Source organism: Malania oleifera, chromosome 5 (genome assembly GCF_029873635.1).
Source record: "Malania oleifera isolate guangnan ecotype guangnan chromosome 5, ASM2987363v1, whole genome shotgun sequence".
In the NCBI taxonomy this organism is placed as follows: Eukaryota; Viridiplantae; Streptophyta; class Magnoliopsida; order Santalales; family Ximeniaceae; genus Malania; species Malania oleifera.
Window position 1 is genome coordinate 27,809,530 of NC_080421.1, and position 20,704 is coordinate 27,830,233.

A 20,704-nucleotide genomic window follows, 5' to 3' on the forward strand; every position below is an offset into this window, starting at 1 on the left:
TACTAAGCTCTTTGTGTGAGCAAGTTCTTGAACACATCTATTTGATTTATTTCTTGTAGATTTACGATTGCAAGGACTGTTTGAATCGTTGGCTAAGCAAGGGGATATTGCTTAGAGAGGCGGGCTCTAACTTAGTTAAGGAGTGACCGTATGAGGGGATATCGTTTGGAGAAGGCGGGCTCTAGCCTTAACCAAGGAGTGTTGTAAAGGTATTGTTCCGCCTGTTAAAGGAACAGGTTTAGTGAATCCTTTCATGGTTTGCCAAAGGCGAGGACGTAGGCTGGGTATAAGCCAAACCTCGTAAAAATCTTCGTCTCACTCTCTCTTTCCCTTACTCTTTATTTTTAGTATATTTAAATTGCGTGGATGGTTTAAATTGGAAATCATATATACTACTAAATCAAGTAAACTTGAAGTCTGATTTTGATTTGGGTTGTAGAACTGAAAGGGAGTACATTGGTTACACTATATCTTGCGGAAACCATACAGGAGTACATTACTTGGTTAACATTCGAAGGATAAATGAACTGAGAGTTTAGTTGAGTTCTGAATATTGAGAAGAGTGTAGATATTGTGTTAATTGGATGTTGTATTGCACATCATATTGAAGAAGCAAACAATCAATACAGTCCTTTATATCAGCAAGTAAAAATTTGCTATATAGAGGGCTTATATAAACAAACAAACTATTTTAAGTGTTGCAGGTAACTTATGCTTGGAAAATCATTTGGTTGTTTGTTTTTAAATTGTGAATGATTGGCTTGGTTACTTGAATGATTGTTTGGTTGCTTGGTTGTTTACATATTTGTGTTGATTGATTATATTAAAAGAACTAAATTCATGAGTGATTAAAGAATTAAACAAACAAGTCAAGAATTAGCTCAAAGAAATAAAAGAAGGATTCTTAAAAGGAATTAAAAGAAATTTTTATAATCCAATTCACCCCCCCCCCTCTTGTGACTACACCTTACTTTACAATTGGTATCAAAGAGGGGTTATAGAAAACTTTAATTAGTAGCTATAAAAAGATCTAAATGGCTCAATTAGGAGTAGCTCTCTTTGGAGAGGGACAATTTTCAACTAGGCCACCAATCTTTTGTGGTTTGAACTATACCTTCTGGAAAAAGAGAATGTAAATATATCTTCAACCTATGAATTGAAAAGCTTGGGAGGTTGTCATGGAAGGTGACCAAATTCCCACTAAGATAGTTGATGGAAAACAAGTCCCTAAGGAGAAAATTGATATGACAGACTTAGACTATAAGATGCTGCACGTAAATTCTAGTGCCATGAATGCTCTATATTGTGCTTTAGATGCCAATGAATTTAATAGAATAATGGCTTGCAAATCAGCGAAAGAGATATGGGATAAACTAGAAGTTACTTACGAAGGCACTACAGATGTTAGGGATAATAGGATCGATATGCTTACAAGTGAATATGAAGCGTTTAAAATGAACCCGGATGAATCCATAACTAATATGTTTACTAGGTTCACTCACATAATCAATTCCCTAAATGCACTAGGAAAAACCTACACTACTTATGAGATGATAAGGAAAATTCTTAGAGGGCTGCCACCTAAATGGGAACCAAAAGCCACTGCCATAACGGAAGGAAGAAATCTAAAAACCACTTCCTTAGATGAGCTTATAGGTTCTTTACTCACATACGAAATGGCAATGAATGAAAAGAGTGGTAAAACCAAAGCCCAAGACACAATAGTCTTCAAAGCCTCAAAAGAGAACTCAAGTAGTGAAGAAGAAATGGATGAAGAAGAAGTAGCCTTTATATCTAAAAAGCTGGCAAAAATTCTAAGAAGAAAAAATAAATTAAAAAGAAAATTCAAATCTGAATCAAATGAAGAATAATAAGAAGTTAGCAAGAAATCAAAGAATAAAACTTTTACGTGTTACAATTGCAACAAAGCTAGACATATAAAACCATAATGTCCACTACTAAAGAAAGAATCTAAGAAGAAAAAGAAAAAGGCCATGAAAGCCACTACTTGGGACATGATGAGTACAAGTAGTTCAGAGAATGAATCAAGTGACCAAGAGGTTTCTTATACATGCTTTATGGCTTGGGACAATGAGGAAAGCTCCTCATCTAAATCTTTAAATAATTCTTGTAGTGATGATTCCAATGATGAGAGCATGCCATCATCTTATGAAGAGCTTCAAAATGATTTATTCAAAGTTCATAAGATGCTAATTAAAGTAACTAAACAAAATACTTCATTGAAAAATATGAATGAAGGAATAATGAAAGAGTAAGAATTCCTTAAGGCTGCAGAAAGAGAAAAGGATTTTAGAATCAAGAAAATAGAAAGTAAGAATGAAGCTATGACAAAGGAGTTAGAAGCTAAAAATCTTGCTGAAAATGAAAAAATTTAAAAATTAAAGAATTGTTTAAAAGAAATAAAAGAAGTTTAAGAATTCTCAAAAGGAATTAAAAGAAAGTTTTAAAATCCAATTCAACCCCCCCCCCCCTCTCGGGACTACACCTTGCTTTTCAGATACCTTGAGTGCGACGGATCATGCACCTTACACATGACTTGTGATGTAATCTAGCAATGCTTGAAACTACACAGTAATACGAGCACCAAATTGGAATTGCTGGTTGATCCTCTAAAAGTTGCATCTTTAGTGTAGCAATTATGCAATGTTGAGACTTGTATGAATAAACTGTTGCAAAGTGTGTATAATGGAATCATGAATGAACAGGCCTACATGCAACTGGGTCATATCGTTGTATGTAAAATGGTAAGGTTCTTGTTATATGCAAATATTTTCTATATTCACTGAGCAGGGTTTGTGGGTATCACTTTGGAAACCCTCACAAGACTAGAACTCGTCCACTATGATCGACCTAGGGGTTTAAAGCCTTGTTGCATATGGTAAATGTAATAGTGTTTCCCATGAAAAAGGATATAGGTAAGATTTGGTAGTTTTCTTAGATTTTTCTTTGCTCGAGGACTAGCAAAGTGTAAGTTAGGGGTTGTGATGAGTCCCTAAAATATATGATTTCAAACCCTCATTTACCTATGCTTATCCTCATTTTATTATATATTTACCCAGAGTTATTATTGTTCAAAGTTATGCAAGGTTTGTTCGTCTTTTCAGGAAAAATAGGACAAAACCATGAAGTTAAGCATTACAAGAAGCGAAGGAGAATTTGAGGATTCAAAGCTCGAATTCAAACGTTTAGCCAAGCTCCAAGAGCTTCAAAGCATAAATGGACAAGAAGATGATGCTCAATTATGTGGCGCGATTAGCAAGCCACAGGGGCGACTTAGTCTTCCACTACAAACTCCAAGGTTCAGACCAAGATCAAAATATTGCAAGGTTCGACCAAGTGCTCGACCAAGTGACCCATTGGGGCAACCATGTCAAAATTCTAAGACAGAATTGAAATTCAGAAGTACCGAGAGTCTCGATGAAGTGTTCGACCAAGAGACCTTCAGGGGCGACTATGTCGAGATACTGAGATTTCCTAAAGATCAAGATACTGCAAGTCTCGACCATCAAGACCCTGAGGCTCAACGAAGTCAAAGGCATTGGAGATTCAAATCCCTGACTTCCTGCAAGTCTCAACTAGGGCGCGCACAAGAATGACGAAGGAGTGACTTGGTCGATAGCGACGATCTTCTGCGCAAGATCACTGTGAACTTTCCTAAATTGTAAAATAAACTTTGTAAACCTTAGAGCCTATAAGTATTTGCTACGAACACGAGCTCTAGGTTCCTCTTTGGCCTCTCTTAGGTTAGTGACAGACCTAAGATGTCATTAAGAGCCAAGTTAGATTAGGAGTAGCATAGTTTTCAATTCCTGTTTCGGTGTGTGCATTAAGTGTTCATCGACCTGTGACAACAGTTGGCATTCGTGTGCTATCCTTGTATATTACTTGATCACTCCTTTTGTAATTCCTGGTGTCAGTAACAAAAGTTCTGAATAATAAAGGGATGATTTTTTTGCTCTTGCTTCCATTTACATGCTTTCTTTTACTTTTACATGCTTTCATTTACTGCTTTCCATTTACCTGTTGTGTGTTTGATCAAGGATTGCAGATAAGGATAAGCACTTCTGTGTATCAGTTAGAGGGAAATAGTCAGCTACGGAACCATGGAGGTGTTCGTTCATCATTGAGACAGGGTATACTCTAATTCCCAACCATGCTCCGGACGGTTGGTGCACCCTTGCTACCCTGTGCCCTCAATCGCCCTTCTCCCACTTTGGCCTGCTCGGGTTAGTACTTCTATGGAAGTTTGGATGAACGTAGATAGAGGCATGGCATCCAGCGTCTGATTTTGACCACAGTATCGCTTTGTAGGAGTAGGGTAACTCATAAATTTGCTTGCTTTCCAGTAGTTAGAAGCAACCATCATTGCAAAATATCACCTTTTACTTCTTTTTCATAACAAGGTCATAATAAACTAACTTGGAAGTGGTTTACTAAGGCGCTTCAAGTCCCCATGGATCGATACCCGACTTACCCACTTTCTATTGAACTTGGGATAGTTAGGTTTATAAATATTATTTTTGGTAGTTAGGACCCCAAACCTTGGCGAGCCTACCAAGTTTCTTCGTCGTTCATCGCCCGAATCAACACTCAGAAGTTACCACGAGGATCAAGGGGAAATTCTATGCAAATCTAGCAGAGTAAATTCTTAAACGGGGTCTTTCCAGGCACCACCCCAATACCAGGGTAAGTAGATACTATGGAGTTTTATTGTTGTTTTGAAGTATAGGGGGGCCTTGGGAGCTTTTAATGAAAAGTATTCTATGGGTTGGGATGATTAATTTGGGGAACATGTATTTCAGGGTTTTGAATTTTGAATTTCATAGGGCGTGGATTAAGGGTGTTAGAAGGCTTTCTTGTAAGCCAAGTAAGGGGATTAAGTTGAGTGAGAAGTTTTATTAAAGTTGAATCAAATAAAATGCTATATATGTATAGTTATGTTTTCAGCTATTATTTCGAAAACCAACTTTTCAAATGGTCTTTTCAAACCTTGGATATATATTATGGTATTTTCAGTAAAAATGAATAGTGGAAAGTAAAGTTTGATGTTATGAATAGGATATACTGTATACGAAAAATTGTGTGGCAGATGGATAATATTTTGGGATTGTTGTGAGGTTATGAAAATGTTTGTGAAATACTAAAATGATTGTGAAATACTGGAACTGTATGTGAAAATGCAGGAAATTTTATATGATGGCTACGAGAGCCGGGATTATGTTTAGAGGCTGTGGGCTGAGTTTTACATAATGGCCGCAAGGGACTAGTTTTATAAGATGGCCGCGAGGGCCAAGTTTTATATCATGTCAGGTTTTATATGAAATGAGTTGAAATACAATTTTTATTACTTAAATTGTATGATATACTTTACGAACCCTGAGGACCAGTTATGTTATGGGCACGGTGTCATTGCTAGGGATTTAGTATTTGACCATGTGTGTCCACACTGTTCGAGAGGAAGTGCATGGTGGTCTCAGCCAATTAGCCTTAGTAGAGGGTGTACCTTACCTGGAAGACCGTACTTTCAGGATGTAGCAGGGCAATCGAATTCCCGCAAGAAAGTTGTGGATGCCTGCATAGTCATAGTAGATGCAGACGTATGTTTTGACTTAGTCTGGGTTGATATCCCCCAAGGCTAAGTCCAGCCTTTGGGCCACACAACTCGTGTCATGGGAGAAGTAAATGGCGTTAGTCCCAGGGAGTGTCTTTTATGCATATCTGTACATTTATGTAAATGATATGATTTATTTACTGAACCGTCTATACCATGGAAATGAGATGAGTATTTTCAACAATTTAAAGTGAGTACAATGTATAAATGTTGTTGGCCTTATAAGGCTTAACATCCTATTTTGATGCTAACAAACAAGTGGAACTTAACATATTTGGTTAAGTGATGACATTTCAAGACTCAACCTTAAGAAAGGAAGGTCAAGTGTTCACAAGGATCTTTGAAAGCTTATATTTCAAAGAAGGATGATCATATGAAACTTAAATGGCATGAATTCAAAGACTAAAGCTTGAAGATCATGAGAGCATGGATATTAAAGAGAACTCGATGAAAATCTCAAAGTATCTTAAAGCTTGAAGACAAGTAGCAGATCAAAACATGAAGACTTAAAGTGTTTAAGAATGACAAATGGCTTAGAAGTCTTAAGTGAGTGCTTTAATATATAAATATCTTTTGAAATATTGTTGAAGCTCTTTAAGGGAAATACATGGACTTAGAGACCTATTTTAAAACCTGGGAAAATGTTTTATGAAAGATCAAAGCAAGAGAGAAAAACTAAATTTGAAAACCAAAAATGAAAAACCAGAAAGAGGACTGGTTAGTCGACTGACTAGAAATACACTAGGTTTACTCAGCCGACTGATAGAAAATTAACAGTGAAGTTAACTGGTCAGCCGACTGACACAACGAATTGAAATCACTCAGCCGACTGATAGTGCCAAGTCAACTAACCCATTTTGAACTGTGTCGAACCAGCCGATTGACAATTATTCAGGATTAATTTCTGGTAGATAGAAGGGTGTCAGCCACCTGTCCAGCCAACTGACCCTGTGGAAATATACTACTCAATTGCCTATCCAACCGACTAACTCCATGGGACTTCAAATTTTTCAACTTAGCGGGAAATTTCTAAAAATTGGTTTTTGAAATATAAACGTTATAAAAACGTGGAGGACACTCCAACTAACATGGGAAACAAGGAAACCAATTCTAAAAAAGCCTACCTTAATCTCAAGAAATTATAACGGAGGCAATTACATAGCACACTTGCATTCAATCTCTTAATCTCCCTCAAAGTTCCATATTGCTCACATTTTTGCTAGAGGGAAATCATCTAAATTGCTTCTAAAACATCAACTAAGGTTCTTATACTGAGTTTTCTCAATCACAAGGAATCCTTGGCGAATTCTACACTTGAGCTTCAATTCTATTTCTTATTGGTATTTAAATTGTTGAAGTACCTAGAGCTGCATTTGTACTAATCTACTTTGTTTTGAGAGTGCTTTTGTATGCAGTGATTACTTCATATCTTTTTTAGTTCTTGGACGATTCGAGGTGTTCGAATCGTTGGCTAAACGAGGGGATATCTCTTAAAGAGGTGGGATCTAGCCTAATTGAAGGAGTGATCGAACGAGGGTATATTGTTTGGAGAGGTGAGCTCTAGCCTAATCAAAGGAGTGTGTAAACGGTGTTGTTCCGCTCAGCAAAGGAGCTGGTTCTAGTGAATTATTTGGTGGTTTGCCAAAGGCGAGGACGTAGGCTGGGTATAAGCCGAACCTCGTAAAAATCCCGGTCTCATTCTATCTTTCCCTTACTCTCTTTACTTACAGCATATACGAACTGCGTGGATATTTTAAATTCCTTAATCATAAACACTACGTGGATTTGATATTAAGTAAACTTAAGCTTAATTTGTTTTTGGGATTGTTAAAATCGAAAGGGAGTACGTTGGTTGATCCATTCTTTGTAGAAACCGTAAGGGAGTACGTTGATTGGTGAAACACTCAAAGACTCTTTAAACTGAAAGTTTATTTAACGTCTAAGCTTTTGGAAAGAGTATTGGATTTTATATTACACCTCATTTTAAGAAAGCAAATTCATTAACTATAGGGCTGCAAACAAACACAAGCTGAATCTTCTATCTTAGTTTGAATATTATGGATGATTGGAAAATTGATTGGTTGATTGATTGGTTAAGTACTTTGTTGGTTGTGGATTGAATTTTGTTTTTAAGTATTTATTATTTGAATAAATCAATAAGAAGTAAATAATTTATTAAAAGAAGAAAAAGAAGTTAAGGATTCTTAAAAAGAATTAAAAGAAAATTTTTAAATCCAATTCATCCCCCCCCCCCCTCCCTCTTGGGACTATACTTTAGTTTTCAAATGCTATTTTTCAGTTAAATGAAGGATGGATGTTTTCTATAAACACTTAGTGCATGCTGACCACACACTGATGATAACTTAATCTTCCTTATTAAGAAGTGTCTCACCCCCAATATATAAATTATCTTTTCAGGACCATCTCAAGGTTGAGGTTAGCGAACTCCAGGGTGGGTTGATAATCGGTTAGATTTTTGTGAGTGTCAGTAAGAACTCTCTTGTAATTAGGTTGGGTTTGAAGCCTTGAGTATGTAATATGGGTGTATATATTGAGTTAGTTCTGGTATTGTACTATGGTTTGTATTATGAATTTCAAAGAGATGTTGATGTAAATTAGTAGCATAGAACTCTAGTAATGCATTATGGAGACTACGATATTTATTTCCGCTGCAATTCTATAATAGTTATGGTATCAAGTATACAGACGTCATTAAAGTGGCACCCCGGGCCCACGTGGCAGGTCGAGGCGCAACAAAAGCGATGAGATTCTATATATCCAAGTTTCCCTAGTTAAAATTGAGAGAGTAGGTCAAACCATGCTCACAAAATACCCAACAAAAGTTTTAGTAGAAAAAGAAAATATAAATTGATGTCAATCAAAAGGGGGGATCAATCAAATATAATTATAGGATACATAGATCAATCCTTTCATCATGCTAATTTTAGTAATACTAATGATGAGTAGAATCAACGTTCTAGTTAGTGTTGACTACATGGGTCAGATGGACTTGTTGAGGAAGAAGATGGTACTTGATTCCAAGGCTCTCAAAGATTTTCTTCAACTCCAAGAGAAGATCTGAGACACGATTGTTTCTTTCACCATAATTTTGATGGTTGATGGTGTGTTGAACACAAAGACACATCTTCATCTTGTCCACATTTTCAATCTCTGTCACTATCACAGAGTGTTCTGGATTCCAGTGCTTTGGTTTCCTTTTTATATATCTGCACTCATAAAAAGAGACTACATATTAATTAGTTATAAGAATGAGTTGTATATAGAAAAAAGGGCATGCGAATTGCGAGCATAGATGTTAACGTAAATTTATGTTTACATACATTTTTATGGCTTCCTTGAGAGCAACTATAGTTTCAAAAGATGTGGAGACATCGATTGTGAAGTCAATACCATCACCCATTTCTGGGCTTCGATAGAAATTACTAATCGGTTTGGTGAGTAAAACTGAATTTGGGTAATATATCTTCCCCATATCATCTCTAAGGAACACTGTAGTTAAAATATTCATCTCTTCCACAACCATCTGCATATATATGCACAAAAATTATAACTGTTATACACACAAAACACAGACACACGTGGGGGGTAGGGGTAAGGGAGAGACACAAACACAATAAAGGTAAATCACAATACAAGTCTCTGAAGATTTGCTAAATTGCATTTCCCCCTAAATTTTTAATAGTGTAACAATTTGATTCTTGAAGTTTCATATTAAAGATAGTTTAAGCCCTTGTTCAAGGTTCTCATCAATGTCAAAGTTGAAACGTTAAAATCAAATTGTTACAATTAAAATTTCTTGAAATAAAGTGCAGTTTAAAAAAAAAAAAAAACTTTAGCAAGTTGTGTAGTTATTTACTTAAGACATAACAAAATGTGATATTTGATCTTAATGCTTTAATTAACCTCACCTGAACCCCATCAACAACACAACGATCTCCAATGTCAAATGGATGCATGACAAAGACGAAGATGATGGACTCAAATATGGTTTTACATATGTTCTGGAACATGAAGCCTAAGAGAACTAGCTGCGTTGTCACAAAAACAATAATCTTTGTTGATGCCAAACCTATCACCATAAGAGACTCCACGATTATGATCATTGCGACAATTGCACTCGCTAGCTTATGAAGTTGTTGCACTGCTGTCTTAGTATCGTTTAAGGAATGTGCCAAGGACTTTCGTTCAAAATAAGCTCGTACCTACATGCATGGTAAGGTTATCACACATTACAAAATAATAAGATAAGCCCATTTTTATGTTCTAGTAAATATGTAATATGCGTTGTACGTTTGTAAGTGTATAATCTTGAATAATATTCAAATAAATTATAATATAGTTTAGAAATATTTTAAATCAATTGATAATATATTATCATAATTGAGTCTATAAATTAAGGTACAAATATTCAAATTTATTTATAAGAATTTATATTTTCTTTGCAATTATAAAATATGGGCAAGGGATACTCTTATGACACAGCACATACATAAAAATGCAATAAATCTCAAGATATAAGGAATGACATGGAAAGAACATGTAACTTACAATTATATTTAAATATATAAATACTAAATTCTAACATTTACATGGCAACAACAAAGAAAATAATACAAATACTACTTCTTCATTCTTCTCAATTTTTTGTGAACATTCTCAATACATAGCTTATTCCACTAAAAATGCCCACATCAGTCAAGTCATATTTATTTATTTATTTGTTTAAAAAAAAAAATCAATGTTTTTGTGTTTCTCTTTTTGTAATTATCATGTTTATAGAAAAAAAAAAAACATATAAAGTCAAATTAGTATGCACCATGTTATACATTTTAAAATATGTTTGAAACTAGAAGAAAGTCACTAATTAATCACTAAATAAACGAAAAAAAAAAAAGATATTAATGAAGACACATCTTTGATCTCTTTATAGTTTTAATTTATAAACATTATGACAATGTATATCAATTAATCTAAGAAAATTAAATTACATTATGAATTGAATAAAAGTATTATTTAAATTATTCAAGGTTTGGGAATAGAGAGATATATACCACCCAATTTTTGAAAGAAGACCTTGAAATTCTTCCGGTCTTGAGGGCTCCTTCAAAGAATGGGAATATTGTATGAATCTCGACCCTTTTTAAGAATCTCGATAAGTCCTCCTCTTCAATGTACCTAATCAAGAAAAACACACAACAAAAGAAAAGAAGATGGTGAAAATGAAGATATACATAGTAACATTAATATTATTAGAAATAATTATTCAACTTTGAATAAATGCATATCCCAAGCTTTAACTGTTTTAATACTTTTTAGGGTTTCGTGGGCTTTGAGTTACACAATGGGATTACACGATTCTTATTTTATATATCTTTCTTTTTCTCATGCATTAAGGTTACAATTTAAAGTTCTTAACATAATGTATTTTTCTCATTGCTTGTTAGGTGATGCATTTTGTTTAGTACTTAATAATTAAATAAAATTTAATAAGTTAGTATTTGAACTTAAAAGAAAAGGCCAATTTGAAGTGAAATAAATTACTGGCATACATACGTATCATGTATAGAAGTACAAATAGTGTAAAGGAAAGTTTAGAAAGTTAGTTAAGAAATTAAATAAAATTACATTTAAAAAGTTTATTTTGAATAGATTAAGGATTGAATTTGTTTTTTAAAAAAAATAATCCATACGTCCTAACTAAAGTTATATCCCAAAATAAAATTGGTAAATTCATCCAACATCTTCTAAAATATTTAACTTATTTAATATTATATATATATATATGATGTTATGTAAATAATACTTTGCGTAATTTAAATTAGAGTATATCCATTATATCATGTCCTATATTTTTAAGATTTATTAATTATATGTTATGGGGGGGGGGGGGTGGGGGGAGGAGATTTCCTTTCAGCACAATATGGGCTATGGATGGAGGCTAATTCGGGTCGGGTCAGGTCAGGTCAGGTCAGTGTCAGTATCCAAGTAAAAGTCGCATCGGGATGGAGATGGGAGAGGTGCGACATATGCATGTGGTTCCACTACCAGCTAAGTTGCTATTAATAAGTGTTTCGTTTCTCTTGTTGGATTTTTCGCTTAATTATTGAACCTTTTGTCTGTGGATTAAAAAAAAAAATCTGTATATATATATATATATATATTTATATATGTATATATATATATGATGTTATTTAAAAAATTAGCTATAATTTAATAATTAATTTAAGGTATATTTTTATCTGATTTTTTATTTTATTTTTTTACAATGAAGAGAGAATAGTTCGATTCAATAATTATTCTTATGAGAGAGAGGAGATAATTGATGGCACATGACATGTCGTGTAATTTTTAAAACATATAGGATTGAATCAAGGGTTCACTTTAAACTGTCTTAAATTTTCAAATTTTTCTTTGTTTTAACCAATATAAGCTTCAAACATGACACATGATTCTTTAACAACTTATGTCATATGAATTTTCAAGGGAGGGGAAAAGGCTTACTTTGCTCCAGGTTTGGCAACATTCTTGAAGATCTTGTGTGCACAATTCTTAGCCCCCCACTCGCTAGATATCTCAGACTCTGCCTTCCCAATATCATCCATAGTTTTTGAAATCTTCGACAACCCAAATGACTTCACGTAGCTCATCAGCCTCTTCATGCTCCATGCTGATGTCGTACTCTCCATGGACAGTCGCCTTAGTTTCTCTATGTCGATCCTTCTCGATCTGTACTTCTTCGACTTGTATGCATTCCTCGCCTCCTTCCACCTCCCTAGCAATGACTTTGACCCCACCAAGGTCTGACAACGATGCTCCTCCTCTGCCAACACTGTTGCCTCATCCATAGGCGATCCAAATAGTGTGTCAAGAATGTAGTGGTGGAACACGCTCTCCTTCATGCGATCAAAATAGGTTGCCACATAGAATGATGAGGCCAAGACCTTAACTAAGATAATCTTGACAAGCCATATGATGGCGCCAATCAAGAATGCCACTAGGGCTTGGAAGACCTTCCTGAGTAACTTGTTCTTCTTGTGCAACCTTGCATTAAACATGAAGGCCCACGCGAACAAAACTAGTCCTAGCCACATGCAGTTTTGGAAGCTCCTCCGCAATCCATGGACAAAGTATAAGACATTCTCACGAAGCATGAAGTTTCGCTCGATGATGAAAACGAAAAATTCCACAACCCAACCAGAGACTATGTGCCCGCAGAAAATGACAAGAACCATAAGACACCATTTCCAAATCTCTATACCCCATTTAAGCTGCTGCTTAAGAGATGTTATAGTAAGAGAGCACAGCAAGAAGGAAGTTATAAGCACAAACATTACCCATTCTATTATAACCCTCCAATAGAATTTTCTCCTCTTTTGGTACTTTTTCCAAGCTGTCTCACCTTCTTCTTCGAGCCCTTCATCCCACTCATCATCGGTGTTGTAGTCATCATCCGTGGAGTGGTTGTCACCAAACACGAGGGGGTCCAATTCTTCGGTCAATTCCCTGATCGATGATTTGTGAGGGATCGAATAGTTTACTTCAGCAAGTCGAGCCTTCGGTTTTGAGAAGCTCATACGGCGAAGTGTTTGCTTTCTCACCGCCGACTGCAACTTCCCATCTCTGGTGCTCATCGCGTCCACCTTGGTCTCTTCTTTCCTCAAGCGCAGATCTGCTAACTCATTTCGTTGGTCCATGAACAAAACCACTTGGTCTGGAGTTGCTTTCTCAATTGCATCGTTTTGCTCCTCTCTCATATTCTGCACCACTTCTTGTCACCCTTTCCAAAATATAATGTTGTTGGAATGCCTCGCACGAGTTTTATATAAGGTAGTGAGAGGATTTTATTTTTCCTTTTGGCTAGGACCACCTTTAGCCGAGTAAAATGAGTGGTCACGAACCCCCAAGTCAAACTCAATTAAGGGGCCGCACGTTGAGGCTCTCCCTGTTAGGAATGAAGGAACTCATGGGTGGGTTTGATACATATGAGTGAACACCAATTTGATCCAAAAGTTTAAGTCTATTGGGTATTGAGTCCAACCATGTATATAAGCACATATCATCCACTCTAATTTTCTAATGTGGGATAGACTCACAAGTGGAATTCTCAACACTCCCCCTCGACAGAGTCAGCATCTTCATGTCTCGTTCGTATGGATTAGCATGGCAGGTATAAGCTCCAAGAGAGAGATTTGGTGAAGACTCCATCAAATTTTAATATTATTATTTCTAATTACTCTAGACCATTTTCCATGACGTTGCAAGAGAATCAAATTGAATAATTTTTTAACCAAACTAAATCGATTGAATTTACTCAATTAATTCGATTTTAACTGAATTATATTGAATTATACCCCCCCCCCCCCCCAAAAAGGTCTAGTGTAAAAACTAAAAAATGAGACCGCAGAGAAAGACGACCCTGTGTGACATCAACAATACGCCAACGCGGCTTTAACTTTTTGTTAGAAAGGTGAAGGTCAATCGACCTTCATGTCTCATTCGTATAAATAAGATGAAAATTCTAAGTTTTCTTCTTTAATTGTCATCATTTGATTTTTCTTTATTTTTCTCATATTTATATTTGGAAATAATTGACATTATTTTGCAGGATTTATTTATATTTGCTTTTGTTTGGTTTTGATTATATATAGATATATTTAGATTATTTTAGTTGAATAATAGTATTAGATTTTTTTAAAAATATTGATTTTAATGTCTGGGATGAATTTGATAGATTATTTATAAATTTCATGTGTCGGCTTGAAACAATGATATTTTTGAGGTTTTTATTTATTAAAAAAAAAAATGAAGAGACAACAACAACACAACAAAAAAACAACAAAAAAGGTAGTGGGAGAGTATGTTGCGTATACGGGCCATCAACAAAATGCCGGGCAGATGCCCAACTGGCGGTCCCACTGCTTTGTCCTTTGCTGGTTTCACATACATTAAGTGGCCAGCTGTACGAAGCACGATGAATCACCTAAAAATACGAGGCCAGCAGTAAGGCTGCTGCTTGATCACTTTGAAAACAGACAATTCTCCACTTGATTGCCACGGTGCCATTCCCAAATTATAAAATGCTTATAAAAGAATACATCAACCTTTGGTTCAGTGGATGGTTTCACGTTGCGGTATGTTGAGTGGAGGGGACGGGGCTTTGCAATACCAGCAGTACAAAGCACGTTGCATCGTTATGGCCATGAATGCTAATATTAAAATCCGATTGTGTCATTATTAACTTATTATTTATTTTAGTGTGATTAATTTAACTAATTACTGCTCATTGATGGATCTTTAAACTAATTTCATGCCAAAAAATCAATAGTTTTAATCTACTTTTATCAGAATCGGAAAGAAAGATACTAACGCCTTCTACACGCTGGTTTTATAAACTGTGTCTAATTAATTATGAATTATTCATAAATTAAATTATTGGGACGCATGTACATAAAAATCAAGTAAAATCATTAAATTTTGAATAAAAAAGTCTTTAAAACATTCCCAAATTTTTTCCAAAAGTTTATAGAAACTTTCTAATGATTTTTCAATATTTTTCTAAAATTTACTAGGATTTTTAAAGACTTTTCCTCATTTTTCAGTGTTTTTATTTTTTCCAAATTTTTATTTGAATCAAAAAAACTCAAATTATTTTTATCTATTTTCTTGAATTTTATAATATTTTTCCTAATTTTTTCTATTTTTTTATTATTTTTCCAAGTTTAAAAAAATCAATTAAAAATTTATAATAAAATAATTTTAAAAAAAAATCAGCGGTCCAAAAATCAGACCAATTCAACCCAGTTGAACTTAGTGGGCCACGTGTCCATCCACAGTGATGACACATGGTTTATTTTATTTTATTATTATTTTAATTCACTTTAGCAAGGTAACGTCAGCATGACAACACCCGCCATGTGACACCTTTTTGTTTCTTATTTTTTATTTTTTAAATTTCTGCAGTAGAGTGACGTCAGCATGACATCACCTGCCACATGGCAAATCCTAAGTGGCTCCAAACGTTAGACACAAATTGCTGATGTGGCAGCAATACGACCACCCAGAGAAAAAAAAAATGGATGGCTAGGATCGCGCCACGTCATTCTTTAAACGCATGGTCGTGGTTATGACACGTGTCACCATACGGAAGGTGACACATGTTCCACTAACCCCATATATAAAAACCTCTTCTTTTCCTTTCTCTTCTTTTTCTCCGTTTCCTTTTTCTCTCTTTTCTCCGCATTTCTTCTTCTTCTCTCTTTTCTTTCTCTCTCTTCCACTTCTATGCTCGCAGATCCATCTCAAATCCCTCATTTTTTTTTTCTTTCTTCTTTTCTTTTCCTTTTCCCTCGCTCTCTGTTTTTCTTTCTTTGAATCCTTGCAAATCTCTCTCTTTTTCCGTTCTGCTTTTCACTCTGAATCTATCTCAAATCCCTTGCTCTCTCTATTTTTTTTATCTATTTCTTTTTCTTTTCTCAAATGAATCTTACACCCTTTAAAAAAAATGTTGTAGGTTTTGATCAAAGAAAAACAAGAGCAGAATGCTTCGAACCAAAAGCTCCATAAAGATATGTTGTGAAAAACCGAATGCATGGCAGAATAAATTGATCTTACAATGCATCACTCAATGATGAAATATACAAAACAACAATCATGCAAATTGTAATGAAAGCAATAACAATGACACAAAGAATTACGTGATTCAGTAATGCCTACATCCGAAGAAGCAATCGACAGTGTTTTTCTTACTATCTTGTGTCCAAAGACATGAACATTCAGAGTTAAAACATATACAACATATATATAACCCTATTTGAAGTTTTCCCCCGAATCCCAACCTATCCAACGTCCCAAAATTCAAAATTCAAAAACTAGCACTAGGAACTTGAGCCAAATCGTTGATGGTTTAATACCGATAGAAAACACTTGAAGCAACAGCACCAGAATCGTTGACTGTTTCTTATCATCCTAACAAAATCATCGACAATTTCAAGGAAACCTCGACGATTTGCTCCTGCAAACCACAACTACTGTTTTCTACCATGTTTTCTTATTGTACATGCATTCCAATCGACATATGAGTCACATATTACAACAATCTCTACCTTGGCGAATATACACTCCTTAGGAGAAAATTGAAAACATAAACCCGCTGCTCCACCTGAAACAAAAAATTCGTATAAGTTGGGACTACCTCCCGTCTAGTAACTGGAGATAAAAAACAAAGTCCAAACATTGCTTGAACTTGTCCATGGTAGTTTCGACTTCTACCTTGAACCCTGACTCAGTTGTAAATAGTACCACCTGAGACTATACCCTGGACTTTCAATAAACAGGCCTTCCCACAGCAGGAAACACATAACCTGTTTTAAACCTTTTATCATCAAAGTCCCCTACATAGTCTGCATTCACAAATCTCACAATTTACGGATCACCCTGTTGCCTACCGAAACACTCTATTGCACCAGCAAAAGGAACCTTTGACATATCTCGCACATCACCGTCCATCCTTGGGTACCGAGCGGTAGATAGTTTACATTGATTTAACACAAAACCACCCTAATACAATCATAATCTCCCTACAGTTCTTGTAAAGACCCAAAAAATAATAGTAATTAAATAAATAGGAAAAGGAAAATTTAAAGGAGGTAAAGCAGGGTTCATCAACAAATGCCCTAGCTTGGTCAACGAACTCCCTTATACAGTTTGTGGATGAAGTTCAGTGTTTTGTCGATGAAGAGATACCGAGAGGGAGATGTTTTGGACTCAGTGATTCATCGATGAGATCCTTACCTTCGTCGATGAACTACCTTTTTAATCTCATCGACGAGTACATGTGGCTTGTCTACGAAGCCACGTGTCAAGTCACCTATATATATATATATATATATATATATGCGAAAACTGGGTTTCAGTGAGGAAATCAAATCCTCTTTCCTTTCTCTCTCTAGAAAAACGTCTGCTCTTACTTCTTTTTACAAATTCGGCCTTGTTTCTCCCTGATTCAACGATCAGAAGCTACCACGATGATCCTAGGGAGATTCTTTACAACTTAACCAGAACAAAATTTCGATTTGAGAAGTTTAGGTATCATCCCAAAATTAGGGTAAGTAGGTTATTTAAGGGTTATTTGGCTTGTAAGTTTTTTTTAACCTAAATTTGATTTTAGATGTTGTTATACTCATGTTTGGGATGATTAAATTTGGGTGTTGTGAATTCAAGATTTTGGGGCCTATATTGCAGGTAGGTTAGAGAACCTAGTCGGTGTTCTCAAAAATCCAAGTAAATGATAAATAGTTTATAAATTCAGGAAATGTGAGTATGGAAATTATTTTGAAAATTCAGTTGATTAACAAAGAGATATGTATGTGTATAATTTTAGGATGGTGAAATTATGAACGTCATGGGTGTAAGTTAGAAATCAGTAAACAAGTCTAGTTTGTCAAGCAAGGGAAATATGCTATGCTAGGAATTCTAGCAATTTTATCAGAAATATATATGTGTTTCGGGGTAAATTCTACAAGGTATAAATTATCTTCATTATCCAAAAAATACAGACAGTACAGGAGTTTTTATTTATTTAGTTGTATGACATAAGTTAATATCATAATAGTTCAAAATTTATACAGTTTTTGGAATATAATGATTTACAGTATTTTTGCATAAAAATATATTTTACCAAATTTTACAGAATTATAAATTATAGTACATATACAAATAGATATTTTACAGACAGATATTTTACAGTATTTACAAGATACCATGATTTCCAGAATTTCAAAACCATAACACTCAGATATTACAGTTTATTTAGTTTGGATATTACAGATCAGACATTATAGTTATTTTAGTTAGATATTACTATATTTTCAGATCAGTTTTACAGTGTTATGATTATTTTAGAATTTGTTACCGTACCTGGAGGGATTGTAGGCTTCTTAGTATTCTGGGTTGAGGAGGTCGATTTGATGATTGATAGAGTTTCAGTTGACTTATCCTGGTGGGCCAACCAGAGTTAAGTCCCGTGTACGGGCCACACAACCCTGATATGAGGGGTTAAATCATAACATATTGTTTTCTAGGGTAGTTTTCACAAATATATATATATATATATATATATATATATATATATATACAGATTTACAAGATAGCAACAGATATATTATAATACTAGAAGTATGATTAAATAGAAAGCTCAGATATTATAGATATATTTTTAAGCCATATATGTGTGAGTTATACTATGTATTATTTTATAGGCTATCTCAGTTTCAGTTATTTATCAGTTAATTATTTATGTAAACTCAATTATCACACACTGGTAATAACATATTTCTTCTTACTGAGAGTTGTCTCATCCTAGTAAATTAACATTTTTCAGGTGATTTAACTAGACGAGCAGATCAGGCTCGAAGATAAGGAGGTCAGTTGCACTACCCTATTTGTAGGATAAGTGTTTTAAGGGAGAATTATTTTTTGGGTAGACTCCATGAGTTTTGATAGATGAGACTGGAAAGATATGTATTTATGTACGTATATTATGGAGAAATACTGAATTTTGGCACTGTGTATATGGATTGTACAACATTATGTTTTTCGCTTCTTAGGTGTTTACCAGTATTTGTTACAGGGGTATTAGAGTAAATGATTATCAGTATATTTATATTTTATTTTTAAAAAATGGTATGAAATTCTGGGTCGTTACATTTTGGTATCAAAGCCTAGGTTGCTAGGTTCTGTAAACTCTGGAGTACAGTGGAAAACAAGACTAGAATATAGGAATGGAATTTTGGGAAGGATAGAATAGAATATCAGTGAGTTAATGTTGGGAATTAAAATGAGAATTTAGGGTTCTATTCTGTAGTATGGAAACAGGAACTTCGTGGTGGTTTCTGTGTTTTTCCTAGGGTGATAATTTTAGGAAAATCATGATAAACTATCGTCAGTTTCTTTTCCATATGGTAGGACTAGACCTTAAATTAGTAATAGGTAGTAAGATGGCATTTTAGTTAGACTAAAGTTAGAATAGTATTATGAGGTTTGGATTCTCAAAATAATTTATTATTATTACAAGATGGAACTTAGAGATAGTAGTACTCACGTTAGTGGCGATAATGGAGCGAGGCCCTCTAACATGGGCGCCAGGAACTCAGACGCTATTTTACGTAGCATAGCTCAGCAGGTCATGGCTAAGATTGCACGGAACTCCAAGGAGTAGGGAGGTACATCTGTAGCCCATGGTTGTATGATAGAAAAGTTTACTAAAATGAACCCTATAGCGTTTTCAGGAGCAGTTGATCCTGTAGTTGCTGAGAACTGGATGCAAAAGATAGAGAAAGTACTGATGGTTCTTCACTACGCCGACAAGCATAGGGTCCTCTATGCCACGTATAAGTTGACAGGAGAAGCCGAGATATGGTGGACGACTACTAGATTACTGGAAGAGCAGAGATATATACTGGTGACTATGACCTGGAGCTGATTCAGAGAGATATTCTTTGACAGATATTTTCCTGCTACCATCAAAGAGGCTAAAGTGCAGGAGTTTATGAGTTTGACTCAAGGGTTGTTGACAGTTCAGCAATATGCAGAAAATTCATCGAATTGTCATGATTTGCTCCAAACATAGTGCCATATGAAGCTAAGAAGGTTAGGATTTTTTAGAGGGGTTTGAGGCAAGATATATATAATCAGGTAGTTGTTCTAAAGATGCAGTACTTCTCTGAATTGGTAGACAGAGCCACAGTAGCATAGGAAAGCGAACAAACGGATGTGGGAGTATCGAGCCAAAGGAAGAGGTTGGCGCCTCTGGAATTTCAAGTGGGTTATAGTCGAGGACCATTCAGAGGAGACCATTTCAGAGGAGGCCAGAGATAGATGATAGGACACTGAGGGTTTCAGGGTGAGCAAGCTTACCTCATTTTTCCTAAATGTGGTCGGAGGAATCTAGGTGAATGTAGGATGGGAGAGAATGTATACTATCAGTGTGGGAGACCCGGTCATACGGCTTAGTCATGTCAGGGACCGTCGACCCAGACACCAGTTCATAGACTG

The 20,704-nt window shown here is 35.1% G+C and overlaps 1 protein-coding gene across 2 annotated transcripts; it reads right to left on the minus strand.

Moving 5' to 3' along the window:
* Positions 1–8,475: 8,475 nt before the first annotated feature.
* LOC131155521 (mechanosensitive ion channel protein 10-like) lies at positions 8,476–13,466 on the minus strand. 2 transcript variants are annotated; one of them, XM_058108724.1, is made up of 5 exons: positions 12,155–13,466; positions 10,705–10,828; positions 9,562–9,855; positions 8,974–9,176; positions 8,476–8,859 (listed from the first exon to the last, which is right to left on the minus strand). In XM_058108724.1, exons 1-5 carry the CDS (start codon positions 13,405–13,407, stop codon positions 8,610–8,612), a joined length of 2,124 nt encoding a protein of 707 aa, XP_057964707.1. In that variant the 5' UTR covers positions 13,408–13,466; the 3' UTR covers positions 8,476–8,609. The 2 variants fall into 2 exon arrangements, with proteins under 2 accessions (XP_057964707.1, XP_057964708.1); XM_058108725.1 differs by lacking the exon at positions 9,562–9,855.
* Between the last annotated feature and the right edge of the window lie 7,238 nt (positions 13,467–20,704).

Coding starts and splice junctions, on each gene's coding strand:
- LOC131155521 (XM_058108724.1), bottom strand. CDS start 13,407: ATGAGAGAGGAGCAAAACGATGCAATTGAGAAAGCAACTCCAGACCAA. Junction 9,177..9,561: donor GTGTTGTTGATGGGGTTCAG/GTGAGGTTAATT, acceptor ATATATATGCAG/ATGGTTGTGGAAGAGATGAA. Junction 8,860..8,973: donor CTCAAGGAAGCCATAAAAAT/GTATGTAAACAT, acceptor TTATGAGTGCAG/ATATATAAAAAGGAAACCAA.